General features: G+C 39.7%; 1 protein-coding gene across 1 annotated transcript; it reads left to right on the plus strand.

The window, feature by feature from the left end:
- The first annotated feature begins 187 nt into the window (after window positions 1-187).
- On the plus strand, window positions 188-16,640 carry pde6d (phosphodiesterase 6D, cGMP-specific, rod, delta). The gene is made up of 5 exons (XM_034582875.1): window positions 188-450; window positions 9,785-9,873; window positions 11,637-11,762; window positions 14,955-15,060; window positions 15,796-16,640. Exons 1-5 carry the CDS (start codon window positions 401-403, stop codon window positions 15,875-15,877), a joined length of 453 nt encoding a protein of 150 aa, XP_034438766.1. The 5' UTR covers window positions 188-400; the 3' UTR covers window positions 15,878-16,640.
- Window positions 16,641-20,471: the final 3,831 nt, after the last annotated feature.

Consider the following 20,471-nt stretch of genomic DNA (forward strand, 5'->3'; position numbering starts at 1 on the left):
TAAGAAGAGGGGGTACGCGCACGGACCGCGCCGCCGTGGCCCGAACACCCTTCACAGTAGTGTGGCGTTGCCCCTGGTGACGCGTCTCTATCTATTTTAGTCCCACCCATGCCTCCCGTTCTCAACCTGTGATTGGCTGTTGGGAGGAACGCCTTGCCTCCGACTGGCCAAGGCGGCTGTCAGCTAGTTAGCTTGGTATATTTAGCTGATTGCATTATCGGATCAGATTGAACCTGTAGTCCAACGTTATAGAGTTAAGTACACATAGTTTACGCTGTTTTTTAGGCCAACAACAGTTGCAGCGTAGTTAGCTAACTGGTGAAGCTAACACCAGCAGCAGCTCTGTTGTTCTAGCACATCCTGGGTTTTCTGAAAGGAGCCAATACAGACGATTTCCGAAATGTCTTCAGACGAAGACAGGGCCAAGGAAATTTTGAAGGGCTTCAAACTGTATCCTTTCTGCTGTTTGCTTGGTGATATCCTGCGAAGGTCAGACTCACAGCTTAATGTGCGTCCGGTTTAATGCTAGATAACGTCATCTAACATTAGAACGGTTGTTGTGCAGGGACGCTAGCTGCTGCTTTGGCTAACTTGCTTGTCTCCCCGCGTATTTGATCACGTCGGCTACATGGCTCATATTGGTTCTTATGCGATGTGGCTAAATGATAACGTTCCTGTAGTGACAGAGCTAGCTACCCGACACGAGAGGGGCGGCCTGGTAGCTGCAATAAGTGGCATCTGTCTGTGGCTAACTTGCTGGCTAACTGCTCCGTGCGGACGGTAGCTAAATACCCAATGAAGTGACGGGGGCACGGGACTGGGGTGGTTGTTAGATAGTTGTTCTTCGTTAGCTTAATGTTACCTGAGTTCAATGGAGTTTATGTCGGAAGTTGTCAAACCCAGCTGCCTCCTCCTCTCGTGTGGAAATGATGCCACACTTCATTACAAATATGCGGCTGTCAATGGTGCGCGGCTCAAGGCGCAAGTTTTCGGGGTTTTGCTTGTTAATGCTTCTCTCACAGTGCCCATAACATCTGCTGTTATTTCTGTCAGAGCCTTTCCCATGCCACTCCTGATTCAGGATGTATGTTGTGCCCATGGACACCGTTACCTGTATTAGTTTGATACTAACAGTGCGTGAGGTGACACCGAGTGTTGCTGCTTATATAATAAAGGTCCCAGGCTGGAATGAACGCTCTGATGTTGTGATGGTACAGTTAACATCCCAGAGCACTAGGTAACCAGAACACCCTGGCCCTTGTGTTTACAGTGATCTGATCCTCGCTTCTTGTACTGCTCTTTATTCAGGTTGTAGCACGTATTTGTTCTCAAAACACTCAAGGTTAAGTCATATGTTTCTCTGTTTCAAAAGGAAGCACAGAGAGAAGTGATGTTATTTTGTGATACAGTGTATGTTGCCAAATACCTCAATTTACTTGATCCAGGAACATTCACCTTTTCAGTGTTTGACCTGGGTTAGAGAGTTATCATTGTCTCATTATAAGTTACCGGTCTGAGATCAACTTAGCCTTAAGATGCTTTTTGGTGTACAGGGCCCTCGTGGGAACTGACATCAAGGGTTAAGTGGATCCACTTAACCCTTGATGTCAGTATAGTGCTGTCTAATAGTGCCAGTGTGACGTGATGTGGGTTGTGGTGGAGTCAGGCAAATTCAATTGAGCAAAGTACCACAACTGTGCTGCCACCTCCAGTACATTCTGATAGGTGTGTCGTTATTGGAGTGGGATGTATGTTTTATTATTGTGTAATATTTTGAAGAACAGTGATGGAGCTACCTATAGAATAATAGTATTTAGTAAATCAATAAAATCTAAACCACAATAGAATAGAGGCTTAAGCCACTTTCATTCTTTAGGGTCAGCCCTTCTTCACTTCAGCATCAGTAAAAATCTCATTAGTAGTGACTGGGCCATACGTCTTTGTAAACTCACAGAAATAGGTGAAATTCAAAGCTAAACTGCTAAATTGACTGCTAAGCTTCCTAAAAGGACAACCAATTTCTTAACAACACATCCGTTCAGTAGCCTGAAGCTCCAAGGTTCCACACCCTGGAGAGCAGTTGTGACACCCATTTGCCCAGATTATACTTTCTGTGCGGTCGCATGTGTCCATCTGTGCATGTTCGAAATTTATGAACATGCAGACCACATGTGGCAACAAGCACATGTGAACACATCTGTTCATTGATACAGCTAAATGTAGTCAGTGCCTGTGTCCACTTTGGATTGTATCCGGCCCTTAAAGCTGATTCACCTGATGTGAACATTTAAGCAGGAGGATACAGACGTGATCTATTGATAGTTCGAAACACTAATCACACCTAAAAATATAGTTTTATACCAGTTAAAGTTCTGATTTCACCTCAACCTCGTTGTAATTCAGAAGTCCTATACTATACCGATACTCGCATGTAAAATATAACCTGAGGCAAGTAGTTCTAAGATTTGAGTTGGCTCCTCAAAAATGTTTTTTGTCCTAGTTTTTTCTTGTTGTTCATTAGAAGTTTACATCAAACATGTGTCACAGTTTCATTTCCCCATTGTGACTTTAAATTCCACATTATTCATTTGCCATTAATCTGTAAACCATGTTTAAAAGCAAACTGGAGCTTTATATCTAGAATGAGATGGTCTTGGTTGAGCCAACATGGCAAGTCGATGCTTACCATATTACTGTCTGAACTTTACTTGACCACGTAGGACTGAATTATCCCCAGTAATACCTTCTAGAACAAGCAGTAGAGTGCTGCAGCTTGGTAGTCGCACCACCAAGTGTACAACTTGTGTAGGTGAAACAAAAACTTTTAATTTGATTTATTGGTGTGAAATTTGGCCCCCTTACTTATCCCAATCAATACGAAAGATGAAGGTATGAATGTTTGTGTGTTTCCTGCTAAGGACAATCCTCTGGCTGTAGTGTGGTAATGCCTAAATCCATGATCTAGTGGGGCAGGGATTTACTGCCTTCTGTCCATAGAGCCTTATTAAAGCCAACACAGAAGCTAGCTTTTCTAGACTGTTAAGGTAACAACATTAACCTCTGAAATACTTATAAAGAACATAAACATAAAACAGACATTTTGAAAAGTGTGAATCTGGACATTTCTACAACCTAAAGCAAAGGTAACGGTAGTGTGCGCTCTGTGAAGTTGTCTCACTTTGTTGGTGAGTGTGTCTCAAGAGTAGCACATGGAGAGCATCTCAAACAAAAGCCCTAGCTACTAGGCTACTGACATATTCGCCGTAGCTACTAGGCTACTGACATATTCGCCGTAGCTACTAGGCTACTGACATATTCGCAGTCAAAGTTTGGCTGAATTTATCATCATTCTGAGATAGTTGAAGAAAAAAGTACCTCAGCTTTTTGACTTTATTTTAAAGTATAGAGGTATACACACCCCTCCCAAAAAACATTCAAAATGAAAAATACCATTGTTTCAAGTAACTGAACCCACCCAGGGTTCCTTTGCTACCACAAATTCAATGCAACTGTGAAAAAAATAGTTGACCAGTATCTTTTGCCTTGAATTTCTACAATGTTTTCTTATCAATATCATGCTTAGTCTTCTTAAGTATGACCATTTGTCATTAATATTTTTTTAAACAAAATGACAATGGAAATAAAAATGCTATAATCAAGCTATAGAGTATGAACGTGTGCTTTCCCAGGTGCTTGCTCCAAGAAGCAGGTTCACTAGGGACCTGTATAACTTATCTGTGTAAAACATTAATCCTCTCAAACCTGCAGTGGACTGCTCAGTGTTAAGTTCTGCAGATAATACTTTAAAAGCTCCTGTTGAATCAGGGCTCTGTGCTTCACTGGGTCCTCTGGTTTTTCATATATAAAATAATTAATTTAATTATACATTTGCCCAAAACATTTACCAGTCTGGATTGTTTTCCTCATTTATTAACGTTAAATTAAATACATAACATAATTTACTAAACGTAATTGTGTTGTCTTCAAATAATGTGTCTAATGTAAAAGGACGTTAGACTTCTTTCTAGTCTTTTTGAGGATAACTAATGTTACTGGTCGACTGGTCAGCTAACTGAGTAATGAACAGACTGGAAAGTAATGAATCACAGTTATTTATGAATCATTTATCAAGTGAAAACACCAAACATTTCATATCACTTCTGGAACAGTGTGGCCATTTGCATTTATATACTTTTTCCAATAGATAGTTTGATTACTTGAAAAAAGTATTTTTGTTAGGACATTGTCATTGTAGTTCAACATTAGCTGCAGTTTAGTAATACTAAAAAGGTATGTAGTGAATCTTAAAGCAAGACTGAAACCGTAAATACAAACAATCTGGTATCAGGATACAGCACAAGTGAACCAAGACACTTAAATCTGTTGCCACTGCAGGTACAGCCTGTTGAACACTTTACTGATGTAACAACAATTGTTTTTCATTTCACAATTAAAATGAAAACACAAGTAAATCACAAAATTCTCCTTATTTTCTTTTAACTCATAGCAAGTTGTAAATATGACACATTACACCAATTTTATTCACCAGTCGTGACCAAGTGATCATGCCTACAATAACAGTTTTGATTGGCAAATGATGGATAATAACCCTGCCATAGCAATAAAATAACCCATGGCTCAAAAATCACTGAGGATTTGAGAATGGTCACTCTTCTATATTGAATGATTCTAAGTATATCACACACACTGACCAAGCCCTGCAGTCCATTAATATTCGATCAAGCTTCCCCCAATTTTACACTCTCATAGATATCATTCCCCTTAATGTGTCTGATTCTTTTCCCGCCATCAAGATATCTGCATTATTCTCTTTGAAAAATGTTTTTAAAAGTTCTTGGATCTGCCCCCTGATCTGGATCCATTTTCACGTGAATCTGTTCTGTTGTTTTTGTAGAATATTGCTTACAAACAAACAAGCAAATGAACAGTGGTGAAAATATAACTTTCATGGCAAAAGAAATGGTGAAGACCTGTAAAAGTGGAAATGTGGAAACAATGTTTGTTGGTGATCAGACTGGTTTGTGTTCATCTTCTCCCCTGCCTTTTTTTTTACTCTGCCAAGGAGGTTATGTCTTCACCTGTGTCTGTTTCTTGGTTTGTTTTTTGTTCAAAGGATTACACAAAAACTACTAAACTCATTTCCCACCAAACTTGATCGGGCCTCTGACTAAGCTTTTTCACTTTCTTTTCACTATGTCTAATGACAAATAAATAATTTAGGTCAAACCGCTTCCTTTTTTCTTGTATATTTCTACCATAAGAACTAAAAAATCATGTGTTGGATTGTTGGGCCTGGGTAGAGGTATGATTCTACTGAGTGCCATTCTAGTCTCTAATGCAAAAAGGCAAATTTATAACTTCATGAATTCATTATAGTGAAGGTTGGGAAACCATAGGCACTGCCTATGAATAATGGATGAGTGTATGGATGCTCACTGTGTTTATGGACCAAGTCTTGCTGAGTTGTTGAAGTATGAATAGACTGAATTGAGATGTTGTATCAGTTGTGTAGATGTGTTGTGTCTGCTGTTGGGTTGTGTGAAGGTCGGGGTGAGGAACAGTTTGAGCTATTAAAGCATCTTTAAAAATAAATGCAGACTAAACACTGACAGCAGCTTTTCACTGGGGGCTCATTACTGTGTGTGTGTGTGTGTGTGTGTGTGTGTGTGTGTGTGTGTGTGTGTGTGTGTGTGTGTGTGTGTGTGTGTGTGTGTGTGTGTGTGTGTGTGTGTGTGTGTGTGTGTGTGTGTGTGTGTGTGTGTGTGTGTGTGTGTGTGTGTGTGTGTTCTGACAGATTTGTGCAGGCACCCTGGTGGTTTACACACACACACACTTGCCATGACCTGCAGGTGGCCCTGGGGAAACAATAGTACAATCTTGTATGATGTTGTTGGAGCTTAAATCCACCGCTGAAATTATATTCCTTTTGTCTGTGAGTGTGTGATCTGGGAGTTTACACCATCAGTGTGGGTGTTTTCTTGCTAAAGCTGAACAGGCTGCCCACTTGTTAGGCCACTGTCTCGACATACTCTTTACTGAAATAAAATGTGCTTTATTTAGTATGTTTAGAAACTACATTGAAACCTGGTAAAAGAGCATCAACGAGAACGACTTTGCAGCCAGGCCTGGATTATTGTGGAGGGTGTGCAGGATGATGAGTTTGATGTGGGAGATTGGATTTACTTATACTTGAGAGGATTAGAGAAACCATTGAACTTAGCACACTTTACTGAAAAGCCAGTGGGAGAGGTAGGGGTTGGTGGAAATGGTGGAGGTCTGTGACCTTTACAGGTCTCTGAAGGCCAGTACAACACCAATAAACATGGACTGAAGCTTCTAGTAGGTAATATCAGATGAGTAGTATATAATATGATCATTTTCCTATTGGTCATTGAATGCTATAAGTAGAAATTGACATTAATGTGGAGATAATAGAACAGAGATTTGAAATAATAAAAAAATCAACTGAATAATGGAACTGAAAGAAATCCGTGAGAAGTTCGAGTATTTTGAGGCTTTGTTGACTGAGATTCTGTTTCACAAATCAGATTCATTTAGAAAACAAACAACTAAACACAAAGACAAATGCAGGAAAATGAAAAACTCATCTTTACGCACTGAATAACCTGCATAACATGCTTAGGTCAGGATACTGGTCGTCCTTACAAAGGCACTAATGCTCCTTCTCAGTAATATGTGCAGAAGAAAGGGTGTAGTTTACTGTGTCAGTAATCTGAATGCAGCTCACATGTGAAACAGTATGTTTGCTGACATGGACGGTGAGAGACGTGGTGCTGTAGAAGCTGTGTGAGACGGCTGAGGTGGGATGAAGGGTTTCACAGATGGTACGGAGTTGACTGTGTGTGTGTGACACTAAGTAGTGTCTGAGTGTGACAGGGGGTTGAATGGAGAATCTTCTAAAATAGAAGGACAATGATGGCACGCTTCAATGGATTATTGTGATTGCTGGGCTGTTGAGCCTGCACACAGTTCCTCCTCAGGTATTGTTCTTTGTTTAAAAGAAACAAACCAGCAACATACTATCCGACTTAGTATCCCACCCAGGCTGAAGTGAAGTGAGGTGGTGTATCACGGCTGATCATGGACTGTGATCACAAAAAGACTGCTTGATGTACTATATGCCTACTCACATATTCTACCATTACTGGCAATAACTCCTCCATTTCAATTAGTCATTGCTGCTCCCTTTTATTATGTATCCTGTCAGGACAGAGGATCTCACACTTTGTTAAGCCCTATGTGACCAATTGTGATTCCTGAATATGGGCTATACAAATAAAATTTGAAATGTTGAAAGGCCCATTCCGATCGTCGGAGCGGTACCACACCCTGACATTTCTCCAAAACTCAAAACAGCATATAAATAGATCACTTTATATGACTTTAGCTCACTCTTGAGCGAATGTGAGTTGGCCACTCCTTACGCTAGAGAGAGAGAGAGAGAGAGAGAGAGAGAGAGAGAGTGAGTGTGTGTGAGAGTGTGAGTGAGTGAGAGAGTGTGTGTGAGAGAGAGTTGGTAAATAATGCATGAGCTGTAATGCACAGTGGAGCCACTGACTGGGTGCTCACAGGCTGTGATTGATGGTTGTATTGTGTTGGTAGCATTAGTGGAGGTCAAGAACAGCTGACCAGCTGACAGCCTGATGGGACAGCTAACAGCCAGCTACACAAAGCCTTCTTCAGCTTCCTCATTTCCACACTGTTAGCTTTGGGGTACATATATACGCTCAAAGTATTTTTTGGACCAATATGTTTCTAAAGCATAATATTATTTAGCTTTGAATTTAGATCAATGTTGGGCTTCAAGCAATTCAAGTCAAATACTAGTGGTTGATAATCCGTGTTTTCTTTTAATCTTGCCACATTTTCAAAACATGTTTTCACTTTGTCATTATCTTTTTGAGTCTAGACTAGACTAGTCTAAAGTGCAAAAAATGTTCTTTGTTAAACATCTGTAAGTACTGATAGAGGAAATTTGCCTCCTGCTGCACATTAGCCTCCGTGGTGGGCTTAAGATCATATAGCATATCAAGAGTAAGCGACCTTCCCACTCTAACAGTAGCTTACACTTTGGTTTAGAATAAACATCTTCAAGGTAAATCCATTAAAGTGCTCCATTAGAGTTTTCACCTTCTCTCTGCCAGATGCGCTTATTATTATAAATTATTTTGTTAAATTTTCAAAATTAAATGTACAACACAATAAGGACAAGTGGAGAATTAAAATAATAAAGCAGCAAAATCAGTTTCCCAGGTTTTAAAAAACAGGGTCCATTTTTCAGAAGCAGTTCATGGGACTTGAACTCTTTGTTGGTGATGTTGTTTGCAGTTGTTATGTTTTTAGAGGTGTTCCTCTCTCTTTTCTAGTATTCATCAGCAGCACAGGGAAGTTGTGAAGTATTTTGATAAATAATGGCAGACTCAGTTTGGCATGAAAACAACAGGGACAGAAAACCAGACACTGCTGAGGGACCCTAGCGAACATAACCAGGTAGAAAAACAGATGGTCTGACAAAGAATAAAAATGGGGACGAACTGGGAGCTGATGAGGGAAATGGGAACGTGTGTGCAGGCAGGAATGGTGGACAGGTGGTTGTGGGGGGTCAGGAGACTAGGACAGGAGGGAACGTTTGGGGACATCTGGTGGCTGGATGTAAAAATGGAAGGAGATGGGACCAACATGGCCAAAGTTTACAGAGCTTGGGCTTGAATAATGACAATATCATTATACAGTATATTAAAATATACCCATTTGAACAGCAGAATCCATACACCAAATCCTATTTGATATGAAGGAACTGTAGCCACTCAAATGCATCTAAAATTCAGTCCCACTGAGATACGGATGCAGGATTGGGGATGTGATCGCTGTTGAATGCTTGTCTGTAAATTTTTTTATTGTTATTTAAAACTTGTGGTTAGTCATTAAAGTTGTTATAGTCATCAGGCTGTGTAGTGTGTAAAGCTCCCTACAAGCTCCATGCATCCTATGTTACCCTGGGCTGGTATGTCAGGATTGCGGAACTGGTGAAGGTGGGGTAGAGGCTGACCTCTGGGGAAAGAACTAAATGCGCAATTGTTGTTTTAGATTTATTCATCTGTTTATAAACTAACTGACCACATTTTCTAAAATTGGCCAGTAAATATCAGCTGATAAGTGATCAGCCTCCTACTAATCGCTTGGCAACAAGGTATTATCTCAGTTTATGGTAATGCAATACTTCTCTTATGGTAAATGGTCTGTATTTATATAGCGCTTTTCTAGTCTTGATGACAACTCAAAGTGCTTTACATTAGAGGTTTTTTTGCCTTTCACCCATTCACACACACATTCTACAGTGCATCTATGGGCAGCCTTTTTTCCCAATGCTTTATAATGCAGAAAAGACGATTGACTCCTGCTTTGGAAATTGTAGATGACAAAATGCAATATGTCAAATGTTACAGAATCACTTGTATAGTGATTAGTGATCTGCTATAAATGGGGGGAATATTGGTATGTTATTGCTTAGTGAGTATTAGACTTAATCTCCATCCTCTTCCTGTTAACCTGAACAAAGGTTCTATCCACTCTGAGCTGATCCATATTCCACCACAGCCTGGTTGTCTTAGTGTAAAAGGTGTTAAAGATTGTTCAGACTGTGTTAAAGTTAGATCAGCCTGCCATTCCCTCTGGTGTTTATGGATATTTCAGTTCACTTTGTACATTCTTTTGTTGTTGTCACTTAACCTTTTCCTGACAGAAACTGGATGAATCTCCGAGATGCAGAAACAGGCAAAGTGCTGTGGCAGGGAACTGAAGACCTCTCTGTACCAGGAGTAGAACATGAAGGTACATTCACAGACTTGGCATAACAATGCACTGCATGTATGATCACAGATCAGGTTATAGGATTTTTAAACTTTTATTTTCACTATTCTAGCCATTTTTAACTCCACCAAGGAGTTTATGTTTTCAACCATGACTTGTGCCATATCCCTTCCTGTGTGGAGGGATCTGGCATGGGTCAGGGAAGAACCCATAAAATGTTTGGTGCAGATTTGGTGAATGAGACTGATCCCAAAAATGTTTTGGTTAATTTCCCTCACATTGCGAAATGGGGTATTTTCCAATATTTTCATTAGTTTCTCAGCAAATAAAGTTTTAATCTTGATGGTAAAAAAATCTCACATATTTGGTATGGATCTTTGAGTTTGTACAATTTGGTTTAGATTAACTACCTCCTTCTACCCTTTATATTTCTATTGTAAGAGCTTGACAGACATGTGTAGGATTGTTTGACCTTGGCACAGGTATGAGCTTTACTGAGTGCCATTTTAGTTTGACAATTTCTTTCATCTTTTTTCACAGTGATAGCATTCATTCCTGAGGTTTGCTTATCAGTTACATTAGAGAGAGCTGTGGTTGTGACAGAAAGCTTTACAGTGAAGTGCAGGGAGCAGCCATATGAGCCACATTGGTTTTACCTGAATCCAGTGTACTGCAGTTAGTTAGAAATGAATAAAAACCAGAATGTTATCACCCAGTCACCTTTAATCCACCATTGTAAATGTCACGCACAAGGATTCTTGATGGTGGATCATGATCTTGCTGGCTGCTGACCATGGACTATGATTGCAGCAGGACTGCTCGATACATAGTATTTCTCCTCAGACACTTGACCATTAATGACATTAATCCACCAATTCACTGACCTTCAGTTATACTTCAAAATGTTTACCCTAATCAATGCTGCTAAAACCTTTATCTTGATGTTCTCCTTTACACTTGACATCTATTGCACTTCTGTCCGTCCTGGGAGAGGGATCCCTCACATGTGGCTCTCTCTGAGGTTTCTACGTTCTTTTTTCCCTGTTAAAAGGGTTTTTAAGTAGTTTTTCCTTACTCTTGTTGAGGGTTAAGGGCAGAGGATGTCACACCATGTTAAAGCCCTATGAGACAAATTGTGATTTGTGAATATGGGCTATACAAATAAAATTTGATTGATTGATTGATTGATTCAAAGGTTTATTTGTCACATACAAAAACAATATGTGTCTTAAAATGAAAATGATGTTAAAATGTCATAATCAAATGTGCAGTGTAATAAGCAGGATTCAAAGGATGATATACTTGAAAAATATATAAAATAATATATATATAATTTTATATATATATATATACTAATTCAGATATGATGACGTTGCAGACATCACTCTGTGTCAGCATTTTTATTTCATGATTGTCAATTAACATGAATCCAGTGGTATGTCATTCAGGTTACATAACTGGCTCTCTGTAAAAAAGCTGATAGATTCTATGAGTTTGTAGGACGTGATGCTGAACATATGGAAGTTTACCATTTGGATAGAAAGTAAAAAACGTGTCAGTGTTAAAGTAGGGCTAGCATTGATGGTGTTGATACCACACACTTTCTCAGTTTAATGGAAGCCTCCAGGCTACTTAAAAACAAAACTATGGTTACTATTGGTGACATTTTACAACCAAGCAAGTTGAAAGCCTTGAATCCATGGCTCTGCCAGTGAATCTCTGCTGTACGCTTTTGCTGCCCTGTTGTCAGCACAGTTAATTAAAATTTCCCATTGTCTCTCTAGCTCGTGTCCCAAAGAAGATCCTGAAGTGTAAAGCAGTGTCCAGAGAACTGAACTTTTCCTCCTCTGAGAAATTGGAGAAGTTCAGGCTGGAGCAGAAAGTCTTCTTCAAAGGGCAGTGTCTAGAAGGTAATTTCCAAAAAGCTGGACTGCAGGGACAAGAACCTGGAGGAAACTAAACACATCATTAAAAGCAGACAAAGCAAGCATTTATTTTGTCCAAATCCAAACTATCTTTTGGCAATTTTAATGGTGGAGAAAAATGTCACAATGATTCTCTGCAGAGGAAATTGATCTGTTTAAACATCCCTGAGTCATATAATTAGCCATGTTCATTCATCAATACTGCTGCACGTCCAAGTGTGTGGAGCACTTGGACTTGCACCTGCCGATGTTGGCACATATTACTGTCTTGAAAATGCACCCTTCACAAGAGGTGTCCATATAAACACCACCCCCCCCTTGGGTGGTAATTGCAACTTTGTACCTCAACATTTTCTTAAAGTTCACAAGCTGTGACAAGTTATGATGGAGGCCATGGAAGTGATCTTGTGATGTTATAAGTTATTGTAATTTGAACTGTACAGAGTTGTTCTTTCTAATTTTAAGAATTAGGAAAATGTTGATCCCCAGCGACTTGATCCTCGCCCTCTGTCATTTTGCATTTCCAGCATTACTAGTGCTAGCTTGCTATATTGTGAGCCTCTGTGGCCTCTAGACCACAAGTAGTTAATATCAGTGCCCATGTTGGTGTTGCCTAGCAGTGTTGTCCTCACAACTTGAACACTTGGACACCACGCATACAGTGTACATGACTTACCATGTTGTAACCACAAGCTCATTTATTTCATTTAAGGCAGTAATATTGCACCACCGACCAGGTTTTTGTTGGTCAGTAATCACACATTCATTTTGCACTGTCTAGATAACAATGCTCCAACATTGTGTCTGCTCAGCCGACCCATGGATGCTAGGTTGGGCATATTCTGGACAAGAAAATAACTACTGCACTGCACTGAAACTCAAAGGACGCTTGCCTTGTGCTTGGCACAGGGTGTAAGTTAGGGCCTGTAGTGTCAGCTCAGCTGCACGGCTGCCACCCCCACACTATTTTCCTGTATATGACTCATGTTTCGCATTAAATACTCTGTTTTGGTCTTTGTTCATCATCTGGGATGTACAAACATCAGACAGTTTGAGTCTTGGTCAGAGATCAGATAAGGCAGCACAGAGCGTCTCTCCTGTCACATAGAGCTGTCACTTGACCACCAGAGCAGGGAGGATCAGAGCAGACAACAAAAATGAGTCTTACTTTCCGGTGTTCTGCTGTCCTGCATTTCCATCACCTGTCTCTTCTTCAGTCACTGCTAGTGACATTTACTGTACACTGTGGGGCAGCTAAAAACAACTACAAATACAGTGAGGTAACTGTGGTTTCTCTTATCTAACATATCCACTCATCTACTTTAAAGGGACAGTTGTCTGTTCATCTGAAATAATGTTAAGAAAACCTGGTTAGAGATGAATGGCTATTGGGTTGGTCAATACTGTTAAATTAACATTAAGCTGGTACTGATTAAGAGCTGTGTTTCTATGGAGTAATTTTGGCTGAAACATGGCTTGTTGTGTTTTTAAGATACTTTGTGTTTGGTTCCCTAAAATGTCCCAAGATACATCCCTCAGTTATTTTCTAAATCCCTCAGATCTTCAGCCCTCTGTTCCACCTTACTGGTAATATTTCAGAGCTGCCCTATGCAGAGCGGAGCATCAACTGTAGTCACCTCAGCAGGCAGCTCAGTTAGCTGTGTATGTTATGTTGTTAGTGTTGTCACTCCTGTGTTGTGTGTGTTTGAAGTGCTGTCCCAGGGGCCCTGCAGTACAGAAGTGAGGCTACAGAGAGTCCCAGGGGACAAAACACAATCCTCACCTACACAACATGTTTATGTCACTGGTTTCTACAGGAGGAAATGTATTTGCTCCATTGCGGTCCACAAACCCGCGTGTCTCATGACAAATCAGACAAAACTAAATCGTTTGGAATATGAGGTGTGTGGGTCTGGCGAATATGACAAAACTGGCTAACAGGTTGATGAGTGAACAAACTGACATGCAGGCAGAAGAAACAGGAAAATACACACTGGTAGCAGGACCACAAGGAAAACACAAGCAGGAATATGAGCAGATGATCTGACAAAGGTGTGGTGCAAACTGGCAGGTTTATCTGGTGGCTGAGATGCTGGTGGAACTGGGTTCAGAAAAGTAAAGGAAGGAATTTTTCCGTTTATACAGAGGGAACAATACACAGACAATTAAATATAGTAATGAAATGCAAAAGCAAACAAAACTAAGATGTCTAAATGATAAAGCAACATGAGAGAAATATCTATTCTTAGAAATAAGCCAAATAAATAATGATTAACTGAAAATAAAGAATTCAATTGAGTAAATTATGTTTACACTTATAGAGTTTCCTTGCATGGGCACTTAAACCTCTTTTATACATTTAAATAAATGTTTGGGTGCCTTTCACAATAGAGGGGATATATAGGGAACCAACATTTATATATATGTATTTTGTTATAATGGTTATATTGTGAACGATTTATATCAGTTTTGGATTATGTCAGAAGAGTAAAAAGGCTGCTCTGTTATTTCTATTTATGTGGGTCTGCACCGCTGCAATTTAAAAAGGTGCAATAGTTTAAATGTTGCTGCTGCAAGGAATTGTGGGAAGGGATTATCTTTCCTTATTTAAAAGATGGTCCAGTATATCCTATGCTATAGGAGAGAGGAAAGGAAGCTTCTTTCCTCAGCATTTAGAGAATTGGATCAGTGCTTATCATGGCTGACACTTAGATTCTTCTAGGTCATTTCACTTAATTAGGAACCTGCAGTCGTGGAGACAGGCCAAGGAGAGCTGAGGAAGTGGATGGTGACAGATGGGTCCATGTTGTGGTTGTGGATGTGTGAACAATATAGTGGGAGCTGTTGTCCAAGTGTAAAAAAAGGCCAAACTTATTTCCAGTAGTTCCAGATCTAACTGGGCCTCATAATCAGGCCCCTCTGACATGTAATAATGCACACACACACATGCAGGCTGGGCAGAGGCCTCATCAGTCCTCTTTCATCTCCCAGAAGCATAACAGCACCTGCACCTTCCTGGCTGTACCTGTACCTCTATTCTACCTGGAGCATCAACCCCTTATTGAACAATAGAGAAGAGCACAACAAAGCCAGGAATCCTAATGATAATAACAATGATGATGTTGTATGTTGTGAAGACGGCACTGAAATCTCTGCTCTGCTTTTGTCTTTGTCCAGAATGGTTCTTTGAGTTTGGCTTTGTTATCCCCAACTCCACCAACACATGGCAGTCTCTGATAGAAGCAGCTCCAGAGTCCCAGATGATGCCGGCCAATGTTTTAACGTGAGTCTCCTCTAAGATGTGTTAATGTTTTCTCCGTTTTATGTTTCCATACTGCTGACACATGCAGTATATGGGTTAGGGGTTGGGGTCAGACTGACACAGATATTCATCTCCGTCATAGCCGCAACATTCATAGAATCACTTCTTCCTCAGCAAATTGTCTTCAAAGTAAAAGCACAAAGTTCATTTTAATGCTGCAATGCTTTATATCAAGCTGAACAGCACAGCTTTTATTTTGAAAAGACATAAACTGAAGATTGTGTTGGCTGCTTAACAGACCTCTGAAATAGCTGACATGCAATGTATGAAAAAATAACATCAGTTAAGTAAATCATTCAAACTTATACATAAACCACACACTTGGACAATAATAAATCTAATTCAGTTCCATTGGATACATGTTCAGTGTTCTAACTTCACTCAGTACCATAGACTATATATTTAAAGCTCTGCACACAATGTCCAGGACACCAACAATAACGAAAGTGTTTTGTAGAACTGTTTGAGGAGGATTCACAAGGAATAATTCTGAGGTAGCTCCGGAGCATGACCACAGGCCAGTTTGACCCAGAAATGATCTGGGAGGTTGGTTTGTTTCGAACATGTCTGGTCATGTGACTTCTCTTTCCCTAGTAATGTCATCAGGTTATCAGATCTCTTCAGCAATTTACTGTTTACAGAGCGTATATACTGTTATAGCTGAAGAACTGAAGTTGATGTGTCTCTGTGTTCCAGTGGTAATGTGATCATCGAGACTAAGTTCTATGATGACGACCTCCATGTCAGCACCTCCAGGGTACGACTTTTCTACGTCTGACCACTGACCCACCTACCTTCCAAAATGCTGACGTCCTGCCAAGGTCTATACATTTCCAAGGTTACCCACCATTTGCACCAGTAAACCGATCCTTGCTGAATTTGGATCAGCACATTTGGGTGAAACCCAGCTGTGGTCCCACGGTCAGTGCAGTGAGCTTTGTGTTTGGTTATTTTCATGTTTTGCGTTTACCTGAAAACTTCTTTTAGACCTTGGACGGAGAGGGAAGAGGAGGAGAGAGGACTCAGTTGTTCCCCTTGCTCCAAGATCATCTCTCTCTTCACCCCCCTCCTCAGACTGTTCCATTGTAAATACATCACCACTGATTTCAAATCAGCCAGGAAGCTACTCTGAAATGACACAGTTGTGTGTGCGTGTGTGTGGTTTTTTTTTTTCTATTCTACCCTCCCTCTCCAAGGTTGCATTTACTCAGGAACAGAACATTAGACTCGTAACCTTCTGTGATCTGATCTTCTTTCTGTCTGAACATGGAAACACTGCTCGCCATTGTGTCATCCATTTAAACAGGAGCTGCACACTCGAGGGACGATGAAGCTCAGTGTCTCACCTGAGCCCAACAAGTCTTCATCATAGAACCCCAGACATAATTTCCTCTAGCTGTGTCCCAGTCCAGAGGCCTCCTCCTGTGACACTTTCCTGACAGAGGATATAATCATTGGTAAATAAGGCTGTCCCGTCTTAAAGGCCCAGTGGAATGAGATTTCATTTGTTAACATTTCTAGGAGAAAAAAAGAGATATTGCGATATAAAACAGATATATTAAAATCCTTCGCACTGGTCAGTTTTTGTTAACTTGTCAAGTCAGAAAATTATTCTGTTACCAGAGAAAAGGAAGTTATGTGGATATATTTGGCCATATTTGCTTTGTCAGCCATCACCTCAACTTGATAAGCACTGTTTGAATGCACTGTTAAGGGTGGTCTCTGTGAGGCCAAGTACCGAAACTGCTAATGTAGCTTTATTCTGAAGGGCACAAATTTGAGGCAGCCTCTGAAGTCGGACACAGCTTCTACAACCAAACCTGTCCTTTGTTCTGTCCACACCAAACAGTGCAGAACAGTGGTTTTCAGTGTAGAGTAATGGAGGCCCAAGCACCTGTTCTTATTCCTTATTCCTGTCCACCACAAGGAGCCACTGGCTTAACTGGACTGCTTCTAGTCTGTACTGTACCATTGTTTGAACTGAGAACCTGCACATTGTCATAATGACACAAAGCATTCATCAACACAAGGGGGTTTTACTGAGAACATCTATGTGCTGGTCGTTTACTTTCAGAGGTACACTTCCTTAAATTGTTCAACTTTCCACTAAAATCATCATCAGGTGTTGACAGAGTCGCAATGAGTTGCATCTTTTATCCTCAGTAGTTCACCTGTTTTATAGTTTAATCTGAACTTGACCCTGAGGTTAACAGCTGCTTATGGTGTTTAACACAGCTCTGCTCCGTACATCATGGTAAGGTTTGAACTTCGAGTTCCTGTCCACTTCACTGCATTCATGTCATTGTTTGTTTTTACTTTAGCTGCTAACTGAGATTTGTAAAATAGATTTGTTTTAATATGACAGGGGTAGTGAATTAAAGTCATCCAATGTTGTAATAACGTGTCTGGTCTTTATTGCATTGCTTTCAAATAAGGTTACATGCTCCTCATTTGAAAGCATGTGTTGCCGCCTTCTTAACACTTAAACATTGTAATATAATATAATATTTAATTAGTGAAGCAGCTAGTATGACTATGACATTAGTTAAGCGAAACTGCCACCTTCAGGAACTGAAATGCAGTTGCAGTGTGTGTAAACATTAATTCTCTTTAGGTTCAGCTGAATTTTGAAGGCGTATCTGTACAGATGATGACTGACAACTGTTGACATGTATCATATTAACATTGTGTCAAAAAAAATCCCCTTTTTTGTCATGCCTTTGACAACAGCTCAAGTCTGCATCCCATAGTCACTCTGCTCCAGCTTCCCCATATATGTTTAACCATTTACTTTATAAGATAGCATTACTTTTCTGTCCATTATTAGCAGCTTTTACTTTTTTATCCATGGTGGTGGGAATGGTGATGGGAATATTGAACCACTGCATATACAGTATGTGACCACTGTAGTTACTGTTTCTTTTATACATTAAGATTTGAACTAACAAAACAGAAACGGACACAGTGGTGTAGATATTTGTACTCAACACTGTATCAAATTTTAATTAGTTTTACCTCAGCTAGCCCCTAAAACCTACACATGTTAATGTATTAATAATAATATGATGCAATGATGAATACAAATTGATGCAAAGTATAATTTTCCAAATTAACATAATTATAGAAATTATATGTTTTTTCTTAGCTCATTAATTTATACCAATATTTCTAATACCCAGTTTATGCTGATCACCTTGTGTAGAAAGAAGTGAGAAAGTTCTATGAAATGTGTTTAGAACTGGACGTCAGTACAGTCTTGGACCTTGTGTTGGACTTCAGCCATGTTGTTAAAAGTAAAGATAAATCAGCCTAAATGAAAGCAACAGTATCTGCTACTGTGTTGTGTCTCCCACTGTTGCTCTTAATGCTATACAATATAAAGTAAATATTAGAATAATTTGTCCCTACATCAATCAATTTCTCGCACGAAAACAATGTGAGGCCTGTTCAAGTGATGGAGGAGGAACACATGGTGTTTGATCTATTTGCTAATTTCACCAGACAAAAATCTAAAATCTGAACAGTTCTTAAAATAATATAATGGACATTCAGAAATTAACAGAAGAAAAAGACCTGGACTGAGTCTGCATCCGCCGCTCTGCTGGCGCTCTGGCGTGAGACCCAAGACTGCAGCTGAACTGATCTGCACTCTCAGCCGTCAACATCAGTGAGCTTCTGTTCCTGCCTTTTGGACGGGAGGCACCACCTGCAAGAGTGCAAGATGAGCAGAAGTTGACATATTGATCAATAAATCAACACACTAAAGATTTTCATTTAGAAACAAATACAATGTATGATTCGGAAGCATTCCTCTAGTTCTACTTAGATAGAAATACATGAATATGTAAGTGGTTCATTAGAGATTAATCCCCAGACAATGACCAATGACCCTTAATGTTCTCTGTACACAAAATGCCTTTTTTGTGTATTTGGTGTGTGGAGTTATGTCAAACGGAGCATTTGGCGACCTTGGCTCAATTTTCTGAGTTTCTATAACTCAATTGCATAGGTATCCGGACACTGATCAAAAGCCAGTAAGTGAAGGGGTGTCTTTTTCCAAGCTTCATCAGAAGGCAAACCCTGGACCTGACCTTTAACCTGCAGGTAACATATACTGTAGCTCATGCAAGCATTTGGGACACTGACATACAATCAATAGAAGAACTTGACCAGAGTATACTAATAAATGTATTTAGCATGTATTGAACAGTGTGTAAATGAGGACAGTATGCATACTGAAATTACACATAATGGTGTTTACTATATTAAGATGGAAAAACATAGCCACACTTTTTCTTAAGTTTAAAAAACAGACATGGCTTGTTTCAGACTTTTACACTTAACTGTTGCTCTGAATGCTCACAGAATCCCCTAAGACTACACTCTGGATAAAGTTATTCATAATATAAACACACACCCGGGTTTTTACTGCATGGTCTTTCACAGAAACAGTGTGTGAGTGTGTGTATACTAAAACCCATACACTCACTGTTCACTTAACCTCACTCAAACTTAAAAGCACTGATTTGATTTCTTGCTGATTCTGCACAAGTCAGTATATTCCCTCTGCCTTCATAATCTGAACTCTACCTCATCAAGTATGATCCCTTGTTAAACATCCGGTCCACGTGCCGAAGTGCTCCTGGGCAAGACACTGAACCCAAAGTTGCTCCTGGGCAAGACACTGGACACTGTGTGTGAGTAATATATGATAGAGAATTGATGCACATAGATGCACTGTAAGAATATGTGTGTGAATGGTTGAATGGCAAAAACTGCACTGCTTTGAAAAGCGCTATATAAATACAGACCATTAACCAGTTTCTTTGAGTTTCAATTGTGATATTAAAGCTTAAGGAGCATTTTATTTCCTTTTTTTTATGAAAATACCCAAATATAAAGTGAATTTTTCACTGGATCATTGTAAGTAGCAAATCCAGAACATACCTTGATAACCATGATGTGACAGTTCATAATGTTTAAATACAAACCTGATGCCCTTGTTGGAATATTTTGTGACTGCTTTGGGTTTTCTGATCTATAAATGTGAGAGATTTATCATCTGCACGCTGATTCATTCAATTATAGGGATACCTTTGTTATCAGCTGAAGTTTTACAGCTGATTCTAAGAGAAGTTAGCAGATGTCTGGTAAAAGAAATAAAACCGATCAGGTACAACATAAAAAACACTAACTGTTTGAAACCACTGAAATTGACATCTTGAGAGAATTTTCTCTAATATGGCTCATCCGTTCCCTTGGACTCAACAGAGAACTAAACTAGATTTTGGTGCTCATACATGTCAATATGATAAATTCCATTTGACCAAAAGGCTAATTATTTTAAAGTCAAACATCATAACATCACAGGA

Source organism: Hippoglossus hippoglossus, chromosome 4 (assembly GCF_009819705.1).
Source record: "Hippoglossus hippoglossus isolate fHipHip1 chromosome 4, fHipHip1.pri, whole genome shotgun sequence".
Classification (NCBI taxonomy): Eukaryota; Metazoa; Chordata; class Actinopteri; order Pleuronectiformes; family Pleuronectidae; genus Hippoglossus; species Hippoglossus hippoglossus.

Bases quoted from the DNA above. Each gene is read 5' to 3' on its own strand.
- pde6d (XM_034582875.1), top strand. From the start codon at position 401: ATGTCTTCAGACGAAGACAGGGCCAAGGAAATTTTGAAGGGCTTCAAA. The intron at 451-9,784 runs GTATCCTTTCTG...TTTTCCTGACAG, and splicing joins ATTTTGAAGGGCTTCAAACT to AAACTGGATGAATCTCCGAG. The intron at 9,874-11,636 runs GTACATTCACAG...TTGTCTCTCTAG, and splicing joins ACCAGGAGTAGAACATGAAG to CTCGTGTCCCAAAGAAGATC.